Raw genomic sequence first — 22,332 nt, forward strand, 5'->3', positions numbered from 1 at the left:
TACGTAATTCCAATCCAATCAAGGCATAAATCATACATCAACGCTTTCTCCCTGTGAAAACATTTTTTGCGAAAAAAAGAAAAACATTGTTGGCCTTTTGCAATTACAACCGGTCCTCTCTGAAGAGTTGTGAAAACAAAGCAGCAGCTGATTTTGTTTTCATATATGTAAAAATAATGCTTAGGCATTCTCACGTAGAGTTAATTATTGGTCGTGGAAGAGGTTGCTTATTGCATTGCCATGGACAGCTGGGGAGCAAATTGCTGCAGAGATATACGTACACACTGGTGAAACAAGAAAGCTAACTGCCATCCTGTTTGTAAACAGTCACAGATATCGGGCGTGCCTCAATGTTCTGCACGAACAGACCAGTGAAGTTTTCTATTACATTTGTTAGGTTAATCTGAAAAACTGACCAGGTTGGTGACACGTACTCGGATCAATAGCAGAGAAAACTATATGCAGCTAGGCCGCTGTCGTATAAGTGAAATATTCTTGAGGAAAGCGTCAAATAAATAAATAAATCTACAGGTGAATTGCTGTTAAACTAAAACAACCAAAACTTCATGTCACATAACTGACAAGGGAAATACAAACAGATTATTATGCAAGCATACCGCAATAGGTAGATATTAGCAATTTTTAGATGACACGAGAAATACAAAAATATGTCCCAGATTTAATTTTTGTTCATTTTCTACCATCTTAGTATGTTTGTGTTTACAGAATTCTCAGTCTGTCTGTAATTGTAACTGTTCTTGTGTCGTACAACGTTTTTAAACTGGGATACATGTTACATCCCAGGTCAAGTGGGACTACTATATTGCCAAGTGGCTGTTGGATATACAGAATGTCTTATCAGTATGAGGGGAAAATAAATTCAGAATCTTGCAAATGCCACACTGCAGTGCTTCCATCACCACTTTTTACATGTCAAGGGAAATTTGATCTGGCAGGAAATGCAAAATATATATTGTAGAACCTTGTCCTAAAATTTACTCTACTAAAATGAACGAAAAAGACTAAAAAACTTTATTTTTTAATCAAACAGATTAACTCCTTACACGAGTCTTATTTATCAACAACTGCGTCTGACCAAATACTTTGGCTACCACACAAGTTAGAGCTAAACTCCCTTTGTTTTTTACAAATAACGCGAAGTATGAAAGTATTAAAAATTATATTAAGAATTTTGAATCTTTTTATTTCCTCAAGATCAACTCAGGATGTTTTACACAGCCTTTTAAAGGGGCATGATAAAAAAAATTCCTACAAGAAATCTGTTGCTGTCGGGGCCCCAGCTTTTAAACTCGGAGCCCTAATATTAAACTTGGAATTACGACTCCAAAACTCGGGGCACTGACTGTGTTTTAAGTTTTTGGTCAGTTTTACGGTTCCGCACTCTTTTCTCGGGATACTAATTAACTTTGAATTGCTGTTCAAAAACGAATATGGCAATCTAAGGTTGCGGAGCATCCGGGGCCTATACGCTGGAGTAGACTTTTAAAACTCATTTTTTGTTTCAGCTTTCACGGCTCTATACTCTTTAAGCCCCATCTCTCGTTGTCCAAATATGACTCGAATCTCATATACGGCAATCTAGGATCGCGGAACTTCAGGGGACTAGGCGAATATGGCTTTTCGTGGCGCTGGTAAAGATTTAATTTGACATGATTGTTGTTATACTCAAAATATTTTTCACTTATATGGAGGTGATTATTATTGGAAGAGGAAATGGGACTTGCCCAGAGTAAACCACTGGGTGAACTGTCCTGCTCTTGAATAACATCACACGTTAAACGGTGCAAATGAACACCCGAGCGTCGCCGATCGCTTATAAGTACCAATGCTCAGCAAGCAATGGGAGTGGTGGAATCTATGGGTCGGTAAGGCGGTTTACATATCCCATCGAATTATTCCGACCAATGCCAAAGGAAGTGACTGGTTAGAATTACTCCTGTCTTTATTCAACAACAAGACAAGTATACCGTTTGTTATTTTCAAGGTGCCAACAGCCAAAGAATTGACAAATTCTGAAGGGTTTGAATCACCACAAATGGACTAATCATAAAACTGGGCCAAGAACGTCCACTAAAAGTGGATCTCATTTTTCCAACATCAAACGACGAAAATAACACCGAAAGATACGATAGCATCATTGCAACAATCATTTTTGGACTAACTCACGATCTGTATTTGTAGTTGTGACAATAACTGTTTGGTTTGGCGTATTTTAGAGACAGGACACTATATAGGATGTCCATTTCACGACTGACAGTTGACTGCTTGGTTGGACGTCAGCAGAAAACTCATTACATACCTTTGACTATAACTCTATATGTGACCTAACATCCTTTTATCGTACACTCATTTTTCAGCTGACCAATATGGCCAGGTATCCCACAGAGGCAGATATTTGTCACCTTCTGCGAAAATCGATCAGCCGCCAGAGCTGCTCAGCATAAAGAGCCTCAGTTTGGGACGTCCAAGTCCATTGCAAACAGTTACGAGAGTAAACTCGTATACATAACAGTCTGGAAATACTACCAATGTGGCGTTAAACCTGAAAGCTTTGGTCTGGGACAATAGATACTGACGATACCATGACTGTTGGTTTTCTAAATTTCTGGGGAGTGTTATTGGTGGTAAGTCAAAGACTTTATCTTGGTTATATCAGTTTAAATAACGACATTATAGGTGTACTTACAGGCCTACAAAATGAACAAAGAAGTTGTGATGCCTGTGTATATTCATTTATTAATTTAGTTATATGTATTTATTTTATTGGTGTTTTACGCTGTGCTCAAGAAAATTTCACTTATACGACGACGGCCAGCATAATGGCTCCACTCGTATAATTCAATGAATATCTGAAAAGAGGGCCTTGTTCCAAAAGTCGATCGTAAACAATCTGTATTGTAACTATCAAGGCAACATATGTTTTTAACATGTATCATCACAGTATTGCAACGATCAAAATAACATATACGATCTTCTTAGGGAACGAGAGTGTTGGCCTAATGTTCATGGCGTCATTTACGATCAATATAAATTAAATAGAAGCTAGGGATCTTTTAAGGAAAAGAAGCACTCTAAAATGCATTCATGTCAATGAACCATAGTTCGTTCTTGTGTGAAATATTTGTTGCGGGCTACCGTGGCCGAGGTGGTTAGGGTGCCAACGTGGCGCAATGATCCAGAAGTCTCTCACCAATGCGGTCACTGTGATCTCAAGTTCAACTTATGTTGTCTTCCTCTGCGGCTGTACGTGGTGAGGCCTCCCAGAAACCTTCTGATCCCCTCTGCGTTCTGCCCGGTTTCCTGCCAACATAATGCTGGCCGTCGTCGTTTAAGTGAAATATTCTTGTCTACGGCGTAAATCCAGTCAAAAAGGTAAATGTTTATATATCACGGGCACTGAATCACAAAATGAGAACCTAAAATTTGCAAATTATACACGAAGAATTTTTAATTGGTATTATTCACTAATCAATTAAGCTTCCAGAAACTTTATTCAAATATGCATCATTAATGAGGTATTTCTGTCAAGAGTGTCGTCCCAATAACCAACAACAGCTATGATAAATTTCCTTGACACCTATTGGTGACCAGCACTTTTAAATAACTGAACACTGTTAGACATAAATGCAACCCGCCAAAACGTTATCGTCCCCGAAATTTGGCTCGGACTCTAGATCGATTTCCGAGCATAGTGGGATCGTAGACTTAAGCTGTTGTCAAGGTATTGACAAATTCCACATGCATAATGGACAGGCCTGCATATACACCAGTATTCTAACCTCTCCAGTGTTTGTTTTTGTCCTCTATAATCTTTGTTCACTTTCAATAATAACCTATATCTAAATGACCATTACTAGTATTATATTCGTTGATATATTTTGATGTCCAAAAGCTTTTTGCATTAGAGACACAAGGCAAATAGTATATACAACGCTTATGGTTCCCATCTCCTGAATCAACACTTTTCGATTAACCGGTGTTGTGTTAACGTTATTTGACCTACCTGTTCAACATGGGAGCGTTACTAAGCACCCTGTGTTAGCAGAAAGTCCCCAGGGGGACGAGTCAAAGCATCTAGCACACTGCTCTCATGTTAACCCTGTTAGTTCGGCCATAATGAACGTATGTGTGGGTTGTCCCGTACAAAACACAGCGGTCACAGAATTCCCACAGGATACTAAAACAGATTAACTTAATTCCACCAACAGATGGCAAGCCTGTTAATATACCAAAACTATAAAAATGATAATCATAATCAAAAATGCGTTCAATCCAGTGAACTGCCACTGTAGGCCTACATCTAACTGAAATGACACACTCGTCCCTCACTCACCTTTAAACCAGTAATTTCAAATAATTACCTGAACCGTCACCTTCTTTAGTGAATGATTTTTATTAAAGATAGTGTATCAAGGTCCTTTATCATTAAGTGATTTATATCTGAAACGTAGACTGAATGTGCTCATCATTCAAGTACCGGTACCACATTATCTCCCTAATCATTTATTTCCTTTGTTTCAGATTTACACTTCTGCAGGTCATGGAAAAGGTGAGATAACATTGTTCCTTATTGATTGATCAATTCATTTTTTTATTGATTTTTATCATGGAAGCGACCTTTGGGTTTCGACTAGAACATATCATACTAGAACATCAAGCACGCGAGTGTAGTGAATGAATGAATGAACGAATGATCATGGCTTTACGCCACATCGACGTCGAGTGTAATGTATTACAGGTATAATCTATTGCTAAAGGAGTAAAGAAAAGCGAAAGGGACAACAATATTTTAGATTTGTTTCTAATTTCGGTATATATGGCATTAAGATATGAGTGTTCGTTAAAACATTTACAAAAGACACTATCATGCTAATAATTGATAACAGTAAATTATAAATTTATCTGACTTAGTTCAATAATTAAATGAGCGCCATGCCACAAGAAGACACAATATATACACACACACACAGCTAATGACTCGTCGTCATCATATGAAAAAATTATTAAACTGGTAAAACTCCAATACATACATTCATATTGATCATAATATTTCTTGCATACAGATCCGTCATTTTGGTGATGGTCATAAAAACACACACTGCTAAGTGTACGATGCATCTGTCTGATCATAGGGGCTTGATATTCATGTATCATTAAATACAGGAAGCCAGGATTGCAGGTTTTCCCCTACATCTATCGCGGTTACCGATAAAGCCAACATTGGAGATGTGGTCGCCGAACTAAGATGCACACAATCTTGTAAAAATATAGTTCTCTCCTTATCCTCGGACACCAAGTACTTCAGGCTTGAAGATGACAATAGCCTCGTTTTGAACGAGCTCCTTCACGACGTCCAGCCATCACAATTAACCTCGGTAAGATGGCAACAGAGCATTGAACTTCGTTTTTTCGTGTCTAATATAGTTGTGTATGAAAAAATGTCACTTTCTCACAGTTTTTTAATATACTGATTAATAAGCAATTTGTCAGGGACCCGTTTTTTGGGAGAGGTTGTAATGCTGTGTCAAACGTAATTACCATTGGGTGTATCTCAGAGCACGTGTCGTCATGACACTTAGGCCTACGTTTCACTTAAGTCACATCCTGTTTGTATAGAACGTGTCTCAGAATTTCGTGTACAGCACTGTATGTAATGTTTGCATTTAAACACATAAGCTTATAAACAGCTCATGATATTAATTTTTGATATTTAAGAGTTTATTTGATCATTAAGCACGTAAACAATAAAATATCATAATCGCATTGACACTTTCCTTCCTCCGCACAAGAATGAAATATATTCTTAGCAACTTTGCACCTGCATCTTTACTCTCTTTATTTTCTTTACGAATAAGGTGACGGTGATACAAACCAAGAACACCAAACATGCTGAATGTACAGTGAGCGTGGAGTTGGTTACCAGCGTCATTGGTATCGGTGACTCCACTTTTGCCGAGGCAGAAAATCTTGATGGTATAACAACCGCTCCTTTGGATGGTTCATCACCAGCCGGTGATTCTGGGATGACGAGCGATGCTGATGTGACAAGGGGTGCGGATGTAATCAGCGATACTGGGACGACAAGCGGTGCTGATGCGACAAGTGATTCTGGGGCGACAAGTGATTCTAATGCAACAATTGATTCTGGGGCGACAAGTGATTCTAATGCGACAATTGATTCTGGGGCGACCACAAGGCCCATCCTCAGTTTATGGAGCTACAGGTAGGGTAGCTTTACAAAGCAAAGCATGGTAATGTACAAAGTACTTTATGTGTGTATTAAGTGACCAATACACTTGGGAATTGTCATATATATATATATTTATTTATTTATTTATTCAACATTTCAGCACTTTTCATCAAAATAAATCCCGCACGTGGAAAGGTATGAAAACCTGGGGAAGGTCATGGGTTTGCCCTTGGCATTGCGGGTTCCTCTCGCCCTCAGAATAATGAACAGAAAGAAACAGTATCAACTATCACACAGCTATGGACGTTTTCTTGGCCAATCAGATAGCGACTTGAAGCATAAAGTTATTTTCTTTACGAAATGTCCTCATTAAAAAAAAAAATTGTATCACTTTGCTCGCATGCTTTTAGTTCAGTGGGCTTTGTGGAATCGGTGGATTTCATCCCAGATGTCTGAGATAATTCTAATCGCGAAGCATACCTCTTGTGTGATGTCATTTACAACATATACCTTGGCTCGCAGTCAATATGATTCGAAATTTGAGATTGGTTACTGTTTTTCCCCTTGTTGACATGATTTGTTTGTTTTTTATTGATGTTATACACGTTTGCACTAGAAAAAAAAACGATTCCAGATAAACCAAAACATAGGAATATATTCTATTGATTGAAAAGCAAAAGATAGAGGTGCTGTGTTAAACTTCAAACCGCTTTAGAAAAATACCCGTGACAAGCTTTTCCTGCTCAAGTTGACAATCCCATATTTGCTATGTCTAACATGGAGGGCTATGTCGCCACAACCCACAGTTTACCATGTGCTGCTAACGCGTAGGCTTTACTCGGACAATGCGACATTACTTCTTGATGACTGTAATTTCAATGCATGCCTACATAATGCAGTTATCGGAACAACGATCTTAACGATATTGAAATCTCAACTCTTTGGTATGTGGATTGAGTTTCACTTATGTTTGCATTCCTCTTATAACGGTCTATTTAATGCTTTGGAGTAAAGTGTTACTGTCATTCAAGAATAAAAGACGGATCAGTTTACTGGCTGAATTTATGCATTACCGCCTCGAATATATATCACGACTTTACCTATGAGAGGAAACGACAAAAGCTACCAATTTCATTTTCTAGTTACATGCATTTATTTTTATGATGTACACGTAAATGTAATTATATGTGGCGATATTTGGTCACTGCTGGATTTAACTTGAAGGCGGCAGGCTGTCGAAATAGAAAATGACAAGCCCTCAAAATCTCCATTAAACAACACAAAGTTCACAGTCCCACGCAACATTCCAATCAATTATTCACATCACACACAATATCAAATTTGACCCTGGGAGACGCAGAGGTCAAATATGAGGTTACTGTGCATGTAATTTAGCTGTCTTGCAAGTAAATGAGCCTGTGTCGCTCCTAGCGCTACACAAATTCAGGCGTATTCCAACCCAGCAGATTCCCCTAGGATCATGCTGACAGGTATACGTAGCAGAAACATTGGGAAAGTGATACCTAGGATGCATTCTTGTGTGGATACTGATACCAATGAGCGTCAAACAAAACATTCCTTGAACAATATATATATTGTATATAATACACTAATTAGTGTTTTGTGCACCCTTACAGATGGCGCTGTACGTTCCTCGATTACGACTCATACTGTTGAGGGCATGACAGCGGAGGGGACCACAAACTCACTGCCCTCTGACATTACCAGACAAGCTATTCTCACAGCACAAGGTGGAGTGAAGTATTAATTCTCGGAGGACCACGATTTTTAGTGCCCAATCTAAGCTTCGGCTCCGACATTTGTATACCACTCGTAAACCTTCAGTGGATGTTCCTTGTGCAGGATCCATTTCGAAAACAACCTACAACACCGATTCTCAAGGAATATGAAAGAAATAATATGCAGACCTGGCATAGCATTACTGCATTTCTGTAACATTGCGATCAGGGGGTCAGCCCTGACAAAGTAATACTGCATTCTGTAACATTGCGATCAGTGGGTTAGCCCCGGCATAGTAATACTGCATTCTGTAACATTGCGATCAGCGGATCAGCCCTGACATAATATTACTGCATGTCTGTAACATTGCAATCGGGAGTGGGGAGTGGGGGAAAAGGAGTCAGCCCCAAGTTTAAAGCAGAAAGCATTTGGACGTATAAATTCGTTAATCGGATGTCCTCGTCGGTCTGGTGACCGGTGCTTTTCCCAGAGTGAAGAATGAACCTGAAAAATTAATTAAAGAGAGGAATTCAAAGCTGAAATGAATAAACCGAAACCTGGATAATTAATTATAACGATGGGCAGGTGTATATTTGTATGTGATAAAGTGCCACACGCTATATAAAAGCTTGTACTTCGACATTTATATATTGTTTATAATAGAGAATTCAAAATACGTTATGCTAAGTACGGTATATCATCACCATAATCTGTCGATATAATGTTTAAAGGCTACCATGGCTAAGGCGTATGGATATTGACACTGAAATGAGGAGCAAACCAACATTAGGAGATCATAAATTGATGAACCAAGGTGATTACCTGCGAGAATGAAATATTAGTTCTCTTCTTTTCCAGAAAATTTAAAAGAATTGCGCCAGACTTCTGTGATATCGGAGGTGATAATGTCTGGTTTACGGAAGCTTAGAAGCACCATGCTGCCTCGTGAACGGAATCTGACAGCTGACGAAATCACATCGACGTCAGAGGTACTGTAGCTATAATTTGTTAATACCCTAATGCTAGTTCACGTACAGTTTTACATGTTTCAAGTTCCGGTTTCTTAACTGCAAACGTGTGCCAAAGATACCCGGTACATATAATATAAAACAATATTCAGTTCTAATATGGTTATCTGCAATACGTTTACTCGTTAATGTATAAATCTCAAATGGTTACCTGAAAAGCGTTTATTTGTTGATGCACTAATCTCAAATGGTTATATGAAAAGCATTCATTTGTTTATGTTTTACAAACATTGTAATACATTAACATCTCTTTGTATGGTGCTGTGCAAAAGCACTCATATTGTGATGAAGTAGCATGCGTTAATTCCGAAAAAGTTTAGTAACCAGAAAGTTTATGCTTGCTAATTTGTGTTTCCTGTTTTTTATATGACTAGGTATTCCTGGGCACCATAAGCGAACTGTTGGAGAAAGATCTGTCCACAGCAACCCATGGTGTAAGATACCGACAATCATTAAAGTAGTAATGCAAGGTGTTTTATTCGAATCGCCCGTTTTCCATACTTTATTAATGGCCTGTTCATTGAAATGGAACACAGCCAAACACTGTTACTTTTCACCCATAAACAATATCCTTGTCATATTCGCAACATTAGTTTTCAACTCGGCTGTTTATACACATTAAGCCACAAAGTATATATAAAGAAACAAATGCATAATAGATACACGTACATCAAGCAGCAAGCGGTGTCAACTTTGCAGCAGATCTGAATGGTCTAGCTTTCATAGGCCTTCCCTACGTTTCTGCCAAGAACACCCATACCCTTTAAAAACATCTTTTCTACCTTTCAATCAAAGAAAACAATTTTCCTTCTCAATTAAATACTGTCCCGCCCATTAATCAAGAACATATTTCATACATTCCAATCAAAGAACACATCTCTACATCTCAATCATTAATCCCCCTTCTCTTTCTCAACAGATTACTTATTTCCTATAGCCAATCAAGAATAACTTTTCTTCGTCTCAATTAACACCTTTCGTCAGTCAAAACAATCAGCCAGGAACACAAATCATAATGTTCGTTTTCTGTGTTTAACATAAGACAAAATATTTCACCGACAATTGAACATAAATGCAACGTTACCACGAGAAGCCTTGAAGGAACATTGATTATGCCTGAACCGCTTAGTAAAGTTTCTATTGATACACACCGTATAGATGTAATAGCAATAATGTAAGTAAATATCAAGGAGTAGTGAACAGAAGACAAATTCAATATTGTTCATACACCAAGTATGACATTTTTCTTATTTACAACCTATGTTACAATATATACAAGACAAAAAGTGTCGCTCATGACTAAAAGTAGTACTGATGGCTGGATCCGAACGTGCGGCCTTACTGGTCATTGGCCCGATAGTTACAGCTGGCCAGTGTGTTAACTATCTGAGCCAGCGAGACCCCCTACAGGTATAGAAGACACAATAGGCATATTGATATTATGACAGGGTTATAACACTGTGTCTGCAACATAGTTTTTGATACATGTTTATAGACTGGTGTTTCTCCGGACAACGTAGCGCAGGAACTAGAGTACTTTCAAGAGTGTTTGTTAGAGGCGGGTGACTATTTCCGGCCTCTTCAGGTAACAACTAATAACACCATTACAGTGGCCAATCTTTCCGATCATCCATCTCCTTCCGTATCGAGGTGAAATCCTCCCAAAATGCATCATCGTCTGTTGTGTTTCCGTCCAGGTACATCGTAGGTGAGTTTAGTTATGCAATAACTTTGAATCGACCTTGAAAGAATTAGCAAGTTGTTAGCAAATCTCGAAATAGAACAGAGTTATTCAGATTTCGGCAGAATGCAATTGCCATGCTTGTTCCTTGTGCATGATGAACTCCTTTGTCTATAAACGCCACGTTAGTTGTATTAAAATTCCACTGGAGCATAAAAATTTTCTTGCGATTACTTAAACAAATAAGTTCTGTTATGCCATAGACGGAGGAACTGCAGATCTTATGTAGTTGTATATGGAACATGCATAAATCAATATAACTTCCGGGTATAGTCCAGTTCAAATGTTTGATTAAGTTACATATTGTGCACTGCTTTAGGTACTTCATCCGTGGATGTGGCGGTTACGCAGTATAAAGGCTCCTTTATGAACCCTACAGTGAGGTAAGAAGACTGACACATTACAAACAAACCGCTTAAAGCATTAGTTCATTAATTAATTGATTTGATTGTTTTTTAACGGCGTGCTCAAAAATGTTTTCATTATACCTGGGATTAAGATAGCCAGATCATGCGATTGCGGACCGTTTTTAGCGGTGGAGGAGAGTAAATAGTTCCTGGAGAACTCTGACACGTGTAACGGAAGGAAAGTACCTTCTGTTGAAATCCAGATTCATATACCATCCGTCAACCAAAATGGACGTTCCAAAGCAATACTCGCAAGGCCAATTTCCAAAACAACTTTTAACATCTAAGAGATGTATATATATATGAAGTATGAAATTGGCGACAAGCACTTAACCGGCGAAATCCAGCCTCTTGACAATTTATCGTAGTTGGGGTTTTGTTCTAACTGTTCATGTAAATGCCAAAATAGTAGCAACTTACACGCCCCCTTACACGCCCCCTTACACGCCCCCTTACTCATACACACACGTCATGGCTCACAAACTGATGTCCACGAATGTCGGACGTGACACTGAAATTGCTTTTGTGGACGAATTAAGAGTGATTTATAAATGCCGGGTACACATTTATTTATTTGATTGGTGTTTTACGGCGTGCTCAAGAATATTTCAGTAATACAATGGCGGTCAGCAATATGGTGGAAGGCAGAGCCAGGAGGAAACTCACGATCACCCGCGGGTTGCTGATAGAACTTCCCAAGTACTACCGAAATGGAAGCCGTACTTTCACTTACAGTGAACACATTGCTGAGAGGCTCGTAGTTCCCTGCGCCGCACTGGCGCTCTACACCTTGGCAATGGAAAACCCCCGGATAGTTAGGAGGCTTGACAAACTTGCCCAGACATACACGTATCACTGAATGCGGAATTGTCGTCATCTACATGATCAATAAAGCAACCGATGTTCATATACTCATGTAACTCACATAGTAGCAATGATATCCTATATGGTTCTAGTCACTTTTAAGGGCCTGCGTGACCTGGTGGTTAGCTTGTTTGCGAAGCACAATGACCCAGGAACCTATCACCAATGCGGTTTCTGTGAGCTCAGGTCCATCTCGTGTTGAAACGGAAAAAAAGCGGATGGTTGTGGGTTTCTCCCGAACTCTACCCGGTTTCCTCACACCGTAACGCTGGCCGCCATCGTATAAGTGAAATATTTTTTTTAATCCGGCGCAAAACACCAATCAAATAAATAATCTTGTCACCTTTAAGTATTTCTGTTTATATTATATTCGGTAATTGTTTTAGGAACAACCAGTCACTGGTAAGCGATATAATATCGGTAGTCACGCTACCAGCAGCGCCAAAACATTTAGAACAACCAGTAGAGCTGACATTCAAGAGGCAGGTGAGTGAATTCTATCAGTTCACCATCAGATTCTGGTACTTTTTTCGTTTGCATTAGCTTTACTTATTGTAAATAAAAAGATTTGGTCCTTACCCTTTAATGGTACAATCAAGTGGTAACCTTTACCTTTACTATGTTCTTGTAGGAAACCGACGAGGAAGACAAACAGATGTTCCACTGTACATTCTGGAATTTTAATACGTAGGTCAACTTAATCGCTTAAAACTTAATTCGCGCTAAGTATATTCTTAAAAAATAACTTTCAGAATTCGAGTATATGGATGTATGCTACTGCCCAGTCATCTCTGTCACTCTTTACAATATTTAATTACTGCGTTTTCTTAACTGTTTGCAATCGTTTTGGTCACGTAGAAATTGTGTCTCTACATACAAGTCATATAGGCCCGGGTTACATGTGTTTGTATGATCACTGTGTATATGTTGTCCAGGTCTACTTGGAGAGGTGACGGATGTGAGGTGTACAGCCTGAACTCCACTCATGTGAGGTGCCACTGCTATCACCTCACCAACTTCGCCATCCTCATGCAGGTCGTACATGTTGAGGTAAGAATGGTCGCAATTTCATGCAAGTTGACTGGCACCATGCAAGTTATGTATTTGATGATCAACTCTTTTTGTTGTGAGTTAGTCCCGCCAGCTACCTGACTGTATGAACGTAACATTATAAATGTATCTTTTACCAATCCATAAAAGATACATTTACTTATATACCAATCTTTTACTTATCCATACCTGATCTGCTCTTGTCTTTGTGGCCAGTGTGTCTAGCTTCCAATGCCAGATCGAGACATCACTGTACATTGTAGGCTACATATAAGTATTTGGTGATTTTCGCGTAGGGATTCCCAAAGCCCGATGCCCAAAGACAAATATTTTTCATAGGTTATATAGACATTAGTACGCTCTACGGTGAGAGAAGACCACGTCGTAGGTAGAGTGGGGCGTCAGTTTCTTTTATAAGCTGTCGTTACATGCGGACCTGATTAATCATTTGACGCACTGTGCGATCCAAATTTGAAATTACCAAGGACATGTTTTGATTCTTTAATGTAACTACTTGTACTTATTTATCAGTTTGGTCATATTAACAAAGGCAGTAGGGCCCGACCTATGTTCTAGAATGTTACTGTTGTGTATAAGAAATTTAAGTTAGATCACCTTATATTATTGAAACTATAATTGAATTTAGATTGCATAGTTAATTTACATATAGATTAAATAAATATAGCTAAGACATCACCTTTAACTGGGCCTCTTTTAACCCCACCTATGAATCAGCCAATTAGCGACGGTTCAGTATCTGTTTTAAAGTAACGTATCTGTACACGACCTGAAGAAAAAAAAAACAGTACAATATCTTACAATACAATACAACACAACACAATGGAATTTGCTTCCTGTTCATGCACGGGTTAAAACCTACCTTCGTTGCCTGATTTTCTCTCAGATATCGGGCGACGTTTACCGTGGGCTGGAAACGTTAACCGTAATCGGCAGCTCCGTGTCCCTGACGGCCATCGGACTCACTCTCATCATCCTTATTTGGCTGCGGTCAGTATAGCTTCTACTTTTGTTGTAGGATTCATGTTAACCCTTCCTGCTTGGTGTAGTTTTACAAATGATTCATGGTGAGAACCAGGGAGCACGTTTCATTCCTTTATCACCTTCCCACTTTGATATAAATGGCCACTCAGTAACGCTCAAATGGTCAAAATTCATTGTAACATGATTCAACACTGTTCCGTTTTCGAATAAAAAGAATTTTATCTGTTAAAACACAGCGAACTGTGAACACACTTCGCTGCATTTTCAGTACAACTTCCAGTTATTCCAAATCATTAAACGCCTGTAGCCTACAAAGAATTTCCAACGGCGCGATTGTTCAAGTCGTCTCGTCGAATTCGATTAGGGAGGTGGATTTAACAAAGACGATATTTTGTGTAGTATTTAGTTTAACTGATTCCTCAGCCGTGACGCCAGTATAATTGCATTCAACCATGTTCTATATGACTCTTCGTGTGGTTGAATGATTTAACATAAAATATTGTCATTTTCTTCCCAGATATTTCAGTGATCGACTTCTGATTATGATCAACCTCATGATAGCGCTGGGCTTGGCACAAACCATCTTCTTAACCGGTGTAAATGCTACCTACAACAAGGTAAGTTCCTAATATGTATCATAATGCTTTAGTATGTAGAAAAGTTAGTTTGGTACCAACAACTTCGGAAATGATGTACTTTTGCAACTTGCCAATAACAACTGAATTTATACATACTATTAAGCCCGATTCAGTATCTATGGTTTAAAGTGTACTTTTAAAGAACTCCTTCTGGTCGTCAACCAGGGGAATTCTGGTAGGCTGGGCAATTGTCCATATGTTTAAAGAAACGAGTACCGGTGTTACGTTATTGCAGAAGTAGAGTTGTAATCTACCTCAGCCGAGTAAAACAGATCTACAGTGAATCATATAAGCCGTGTTCCCAGTTACCACCTATGACCCATCTGAACTTGTCAAACCCTCTCTCTCACCTGTATACAAGTTGTGATTTCTATCACCTATGCACGCAGGTGCTGTGTCGTACTGTAGCCGTCCTGCTCCACTACCTCTACATGTGTGTCTTCAGTTTGATGTTAGCGGAGGGGATACAGCTGTTTCAGAAGCTCTACAATGCCATGTCTGACGGGTTGAGGGTGGGGCATCTGCTGATTGCCGCTTGGAGTAAGCACCATACGCAGATTATATATCAAAATTGTTAAAGGACAAAAACACACCACGAACATTGTACAGGTCTACCTAAAATTGTCGTTATTCAATATATTCAAGATATAACCATGTAGATCTAACTTTTAGAGGCGCTTGCAAGACCACTAATTCGATTTTAAATTGGCACTTCTTTGCTCAGTTGGAGATATCTTTTCCAAAATAACGCGCCTAATTTAAACTTTCCTTTCAATAATATTATAAAAACTCCGTGTGTTTTACGCATGGTTTTACGTATATAGTATAAATGCTTATTACGCGTCTTCTCCGCAGCTGTTCCAGCCATTCCTGTCGCCATCTCTGTAGCCATTAGAACGGAAGATTATGGAACAAAATCGAGGTCAGGTTTACTTATTCTGTGCATAATATACAAAAATCTAACCTATAAAAGGTCTCTTGTAACATTTTCTTGAATTCCTTATGTAACTGTTTCGACGTTACGCCGTACGTCAGTGTGCTATGACATACGGAAAATTAGTCCATGGGCCAGACAGGATATTGGTACTACCTAAAATAGCCAAACTTAATTGGTACTAAATTAAGCATGTTATAGGGCCAGTATAAGTAAATTAAGATATGACAGCCTCTCTGCAATGATAGCTTTATCACACATTTTGAAAAAATGAAAAATCCCCTTCTGAGACGATGCTCAAATTACAAAGCGCAGGAGAAACGTGAGTATATCGTGGACTCTCAATTATTAATATAACAAGACCAATCTAAAAGGGTGGTTTGTATTGTTTATAAAGCTAAGAAAATTTAGCAATTCCCATTTTGTCTATATTTCATGCACGCTATTAACTGAATATTCAGTTGGCCTTACAGTTTACATGTAAGATTTGCAAGGTTTTCAACAGTTTATCAACAGTAAATTGCCTCTAAAACATTGGATACTTGAGTGGCCTTTTCTGGCCATATTGTGAACAGTGAGGTCACATAAGGTTTTTCCCACTTGATAAATGCAGACTGCTAAACCACTTCATTAAAATGCACAGATATCCTTGTACAGAGCCGTAAATGTATTAATTGAGTAAACCCTAAAGCAAATGGTTTCTTAATGGGTATATCATTCGCTGATGAAGGCACTGCTATGCAAATGGAGCAGCCAGGTATTATTCATTGTCTTGATGATAACTGAATTCTTGATATCGCAAGAAGATTAGGTTCGAGGAACATTCTACAGCGACCGGTGAACATCAGGCAACAGGACCTGAACACGAACAAATTTCAAAGATCTAACATGACTGCTGGTTCAGCAGTATTTTCACCCTGACAAAGACTTGACTGTAATATCCAAAGGTGCTGTGATTAACCTGTAACTATCACTTGTAAATTTTCTAGGGATACACCAACTACTTGCAGAGGGTTCCACCTAAAACGTTGTTTGATAGATCTCAAAATGTTTGCTCTTTAGAGATCAGATTGTGCTCTCTCCCAGTAGTAAAACAGACAAAGATGTTTCAAGGATTATCATGCAGATACAGTTGTTCTCTAGTGGACGAAAACAAACAAATCCCCTGTCCAATTTGCTTAGTTTGTTGCAGATGGCAGCATACTTAGAACAGCAATCCAAAAACTTGACGAAAGAAACTTTGCCCTACACAAGCCGGACCTCGATGCTGCAGTCAGACATTTGAAGCTCTGGATTGTACACTAACCGGGGTCTTCCTTCAGAATAGTGGTGTTAAGCCATAATCATTCATTTATTCTTCCAAAAGTAGTGCAGGAGAGGAACAGAAACTGACTGAAAGAGCTATATAAAACGTACAATGCAAAACTCTTCTTATAAGAAATACACTGCTTCTAAATCAAAAAGTGCTACGCTTGACAGATTCAACGTCCACAGTAATGTTTCAGAATGAGTTGGATGAATTACTTTTCTTTGTTTTTCGTATGAGAAGAGAAATCTTCTTCTTTATACAGACAACTTGATAATACAACCAACCAATGACTGCCAACACTGTACTTAAAGCCACCACGCAGACAAATTAAGTCAATCAAATTAAGGAGCAAGATGTTTTTTAAACATCCATGGCACCCGCTGACAGATAAACGAGAGTGTGAATTTCGCTCTGAAAGATTCAAAAGTCTTGCAAATTCTTTTGGTTTTTGGGGTCATGGAAAGACACCGACTGTGTGTCATTTGGAATTTTTTTATTTATTGATTTGGTTGGTGTTTTACGCCGTACTCAAGAATATTTCACATATACGACGGCGGCCAGCATTATGGTGGGAGGCAACCTGGCACAGCACGGGGGAAACCCACGACTCATTTGGAATTTACCAATTGGATATTTATACCTGAAGACCTGAACAGTTAATTTTTAACACAACCACGATAAAATGTCTTAAAATGTTACAAAACATACACTTTTTGTCTTCTATCGTTTTCTGGCTGCAAAGCTGTAGCTCAACCTCTCCCAACTCAAATGGGGCTAAAATGTCACCTTTCGTCAAAAAATCTGGCGTTCTGTTTGGAAAAACTAACTTGACAAGGGAGTATTCCTAAAGGTTAACACTCTGTCCCTGAGTTGATTAGGGGCTCAAATAGCGGTGTTATTGTATGACTGTTGGCAATTTACGAGTTAGAACATTCAACAATCAGCATGTTTTAAGGGGGCATAACCCATACAAAGCTACCCATCTGCAAGGGCTATCATATCAAAACATGAACCAAAGACTTAAAACACCAACTTAAAAATAGCAAGGCGATTAGGCCAACCTGGGTGGTACCAATATATGAAAATTTGGACCTTGGCCCATGAACTAAATGTACAATTAAATGAAACGGCTTCAAATACCTTAGGTCTGGTTCACAATGTAAAATCACATTAACTGGATGTTTTTCATTGTTCTTTTCAGCTGTTGGTTGTCAATGAAGCATGGAACTATCTGGGCTTTTGTCGGACCAGCACTTCTTGTTATATTCGTTAGTAACAGTAATCCTGAAAATTTGAATAAAGTTCCCTTAATGTACCGGTATACTTTTTGACATCGCTTTATAAAGTAATACTTTATCTTCCAGTAAAGAAACATTGCAAACACATTTGGCAATTTCAGATTAAATAAATTAACTATGGTAATGATACCATCGAAAAGGGAAGAGAGATTCTAGGGATAAGTGTACAATGTCCTCCCGACCAATAATCGGTGGCTCGATGTTTATGGTTTATACATAAGTAATTCGACAACCACTTGGAGAATGGGCACAATGAAGACATAATCTGACTACCTGTCTGACATACAAATCATAACTTTCCATTTCTATTCAGATTAACACTGTCATATTGGGTCTGGTTCTTAAAGTTTACCTCACTGTCCGAATCAACGCCAAGAAAACCCAACTTGCAAAGATCAGGTATAGTACACCGTAATTTCCACTCGTCGAGTTTTTCATGATTACAATGTCATGAATATTCATCATATTCAACATATCAAACCCGGATCGAATCATACCAAAGAGCAAAGGCCAATGGCACATGCTACAGAATCGCTTGACACTCAGAACTCAGATGAAACAGGACTGGTTGGCCCTGTGTCAGTATAATGTGACTGTGTACGGTGTTATTATGTCTGGAGTCTTCGGCATGATACTTCAGTTGCGGCATCATGGCCTCGCAATGCCACAAGAAGATGCATTTGTATCCACACGCTCAATAACTTTTCGTCATCATATAACTAAAAAATACATACATACATACATACATACATACACACACACACGCACACTTACTTACTTTCTTACTTACTTACTTACTTACTTACTTACTTACCATTTCATGTAATGGAATTACTTCGTCATTGTATCTTTTGAGGACGACGTCGATTGGCCTTAAGATTGTTTGAGTATATGTTTACGGTCATCTAGCTGTTGTTCCTGCCCTTGATATGTACACAAATGACGATGATCGCGAATTACTGTGCCAGTGACCACCTAACATTTGAGACAGGGCAGGCATGGAATAAAACGGCCTAGACATACATACAATACACGAGAACAAATAGGCCCCGACTACCCATTAAGGCTTTCTAACAGTGATATGTTGGCTACTTAAGAATTATTGTGAAATATTTGTGATTATTCATTTGGCAGTTGTTAAACACCATACTCAAGAAGTGTTTACATGATGGTGGTCAGCATATTATGTGTGAGGGATAAACCCTGAGTGCTCAGGATAAACCAATGACCTCGAGCAAGTTACTGAAAAACTTGCCCGCGTGTGACGTATATAGATATGCGCGCCATCTTGATGGAAGTAAAGTGTACTACATGGGAAACTAGACTGCACAAACAGACAGTATTCTGATATAGATGAGCCTCCCATTCCACAGATGCTTCATCTTGGTTTTAATTGCAGTTCGATCCCTACGTAAACACAGCTATTTCAGCCATAACTCTACAGTATAGCTTTTACCTTTTTCGTTCTCACAACCCATCTGGTCTTTCGAATCCCAGAATCAAGTTGCCTTTAATAAGTGTAACTGATCATTGTTTCTGAACCCATTGTTTCAACTGTCATACTTTTTTTTTCACAGTGGTTGTGGGTTTAATCTGGCCCTGCCCGTTTTCCTCCCACCATAATCCTGGTCGCCGTACAACAGTTCTGCGTACAACACCAGTCAAATAAAATAAATAAATCTTGGCAGTAGGCCTATTATAAACATCATAATTTCGTCTACACACATGCAAAACTTTATTATGCATTATTTCACAATTACAGGTACTCTGTATATTTAATAATTTAAATAGGTCCAGCATCAAAGCCGCCGTTGTATTACTCCCCCTGATTGGTCTAACCTGGTTGTTTGGGGTGATGACCATAAGCTCGAGTACCGTCGTATTCCAGTATTTCTTCGCTCTTCTCAACTCTCTCCAGGTAAGCGGTGTTTACTAGTGTGTAGTAGTAGTAGTAGTAGCCAGCCTCGTGAAAACTGCTCTACACATCATCAACACTTAGCAGTAAATGATCAAAATCAATTTGTTCTCTTGGGCATGATGATAATAATATCACAAAATCCGTTCTCTGGTTGTCAGGGCTGAAAACGGGTTACACCCCACTCCATTCGTTCGTTATCAGATGGTTCTCGTCATTATGACTCGATCAGACTACCATATCCTGCCGGGTTCGTTTCAGAGAAAACTTCTTCATATACATCAGTCACCGCTTAAATGGTTTCAGCGTCGGCCTCAAAATCAGGAGACTCAGGAACAAACCCGTGTCGGGTTGTACCAAAGCCTTAAAAAATGGTACATGTTGCTGCCTTCAAGAAACCCAACCTAACCCCATTGATATAAGCCTTCATTAAATACCACACTTATTTCCTTAGAAATAATACTAGACCTTTTTTCATGATCGCTAATTAACAAGCAAATTTTCTAAAATATAATTCTGACCTCGCTCACATTGTATAGATCTATTACTTTTCTTCTTTACAGGGCTTTTTTATCTTCATCTTTCACGTGGCCCTAAACAATGACGTGAAGGAGAGCCTGAAGAAGAAGAAGGAAAAACTATCACGATCTCGAGCCTGGTTCAGCTCCTCTGGGTCCACCAGCAAAGTTTACTTCGCCGTACGTTAAAATTCTTACTTCAGCCAGCATTATCTGTTGTCACATCCACCCAACCCCCTACTGGTGTGCCACTTCCAGGGTGCGGAGCCGAATTTCTGCAGTTTTAACACTGAACTCCCATATGGGTCGTTGTTCAAGATGTTATTCATTACTTTGATTCAGATTTAACACCAAGTTCAGAATTTTTCACTTGAACGATATTATATTATATTAAGTAGGTGGGGCTCCGTGGCTTAGTTGGTTAGCGCGCTAGCGCAGCGTAATGACCCAGGAGCCTCTCACCAATGCGGTCGCTGTGAGTTCAAGTCCAGCTCATGGCTTCCTCTCCGGCCGTACGTGGGAAGGTCTTTCAGCAACCTGCGGATGGTAGTGGGTTTCCCCCTGGCTCTGCCCGTTTTCCACCCACCATAATGCTGGCCGCCGTCGTATAAGTGAAATATTCTTGAGAACGGCGTAAATTACCAATCAAATAAATAAATAAATAAATAAATAGAACGTCCGGAATAAGCCACATGTAGCTGTTGACTACAGGTGACGCACAGACCTTCATATGGCATATTTCTAGAATAAGACAAGTACATACCTTGTAGTGTTACTCCGAAAAATGAAAGCTTCATATGTTTCAGCATATTTTGCCATCACCAGAACTCGAAATCACCCTTTCGTTCTTCGGAGTAGCACTACTTGTATATTACCTCAAAGACAAACTTATCAGTGGGTCTACTGAATTAAGGCAAAATGTATCTGAAGTACTTCATCTAAGAGTCCTTAAACTGAAACACGAGGGTCATCGACCTCTCATCGCCACAAAAGGTCGAGGATTCCTTGCCAGAGGGTGTGACTGATCAAACACCCCGTGCCAAGGTGTTGTATCTGATAGGCGTCATCGACATGTAACTACTTGTGAAAAACTCGGTTTTCAGTAAAATTTACAACATGTTACTAATCATCCGTCCGTTTGTACTGAAGATGCCCTATGTATTTTATTAGACTCTGTGGTAGCCTATAGAACGAGTTGTGCCTTGAGAATGGTTATTCAGGGGAATTTGGGCTCGATTCTCACTGGAAACCCTTGATTACCGTTAGACCGATTGCCAAGGCGCTTTTCTACCTTCACGAAAAGGGGCAGCTTATTGCAGATTTGGTATTTCAACCCGCAGTCGATTTGAACGCTGTATGTTTGTCTTTTTCGAGTGTTAGGTTCACCCAATTTCACTGGCCTGCTCCCCATCCCATACAGTTTACCGATCGATGCATGGAGTTGAGACACTTTATTTTGGTATCATTACAGAAACAGAACGCAGTCACTCCGATCCTTGTTTCTTCAGCTGATGGTAACCCGGCAACAACCTCCGCCCACGCTTAGACGGATTCACGAACAGTCCGAGTTTCTACCACATGGTCGATTTAAGAGATCACCTACCACCTGCCCTGTACATATGGTGTGAAAGAGTGATAACTTCTGATAAATTTACTGTTGCAAACCTTTCATCCTAC

At 39.2% G+C, this 22,332-nt stretch overlaps 1 protein-coding gene across 1 annotated transcript; it reads left to right on the forward strand.

Moving 5' to 3' along the window:
• The first annotated feature begins 8,856 nt into the window (after positions 1–8,856).
• LOC135466940 (adhesion G-protein coupled receptor D1-like) lies at positions 8,857–22,201 on the forward strand. The gene is made up of 14 exons (XM_064744694.1): positions 8,857–8,940; positions 9,354–9,413; positions 10,475–10,564; positions 12,378–12,477; positions 12,927–12,949; positions 13,946–14,049; positions 14,561–14,660; positions 15,071–15,221; positions 15,537–15,603; positions 18,126–18,192; positions 18,536–18,621; positions 20,014–20,140; positions 20,701–20,835; positions 22,127–22,201. The coding sequence occupies exons 1-14, from the start codon at positions 8,857–8,859 to the stop codon at positions 22,199–22,201; spliced, it is 1,269 nt and encodes a 422-aa protein (XP_064600764.1).
• Positions 22,202–22,332: the final 131 nt, after the last annotated feature.

The sequence above is a fragment of the Liolophura sinensis genome, chromosome 6, assembly GCF_032854445.1.
Source record: "Liolophura sinensis isolate JHLJ2023 chromosome 6, CUHK_Ljap_v2, whole genome shotgun sequence".
NCBI lineage: Eukaryota > Metazoa > Mollusca > Polyplacophora > Chitonida > Chitonidae > Liolophura > Liolophura sinensis.

Coding starts and splice junctions, on each gene's coding strand:
- LOC135466940 (XM_064744694.1), top strand. CDS start 8,857: ATGTCTGGTTTACGGAAGCTTAGAAGCACCATGCTGCCTCGTGAACGG. Junction 8,941..9,353: donor AAATCACATCGACGTCAGAG/GTACTGTAGCTA, acceptor TTATATGACTAG/GTATTCCTGGGCACCATAAG. Junction 18,193..18,535: donor CAGCACTTCTTGTTATATTC/GTTAGTAACAGT, acceptor ATTTCTATTCAG/ATTAACACTGTCATATTGGG.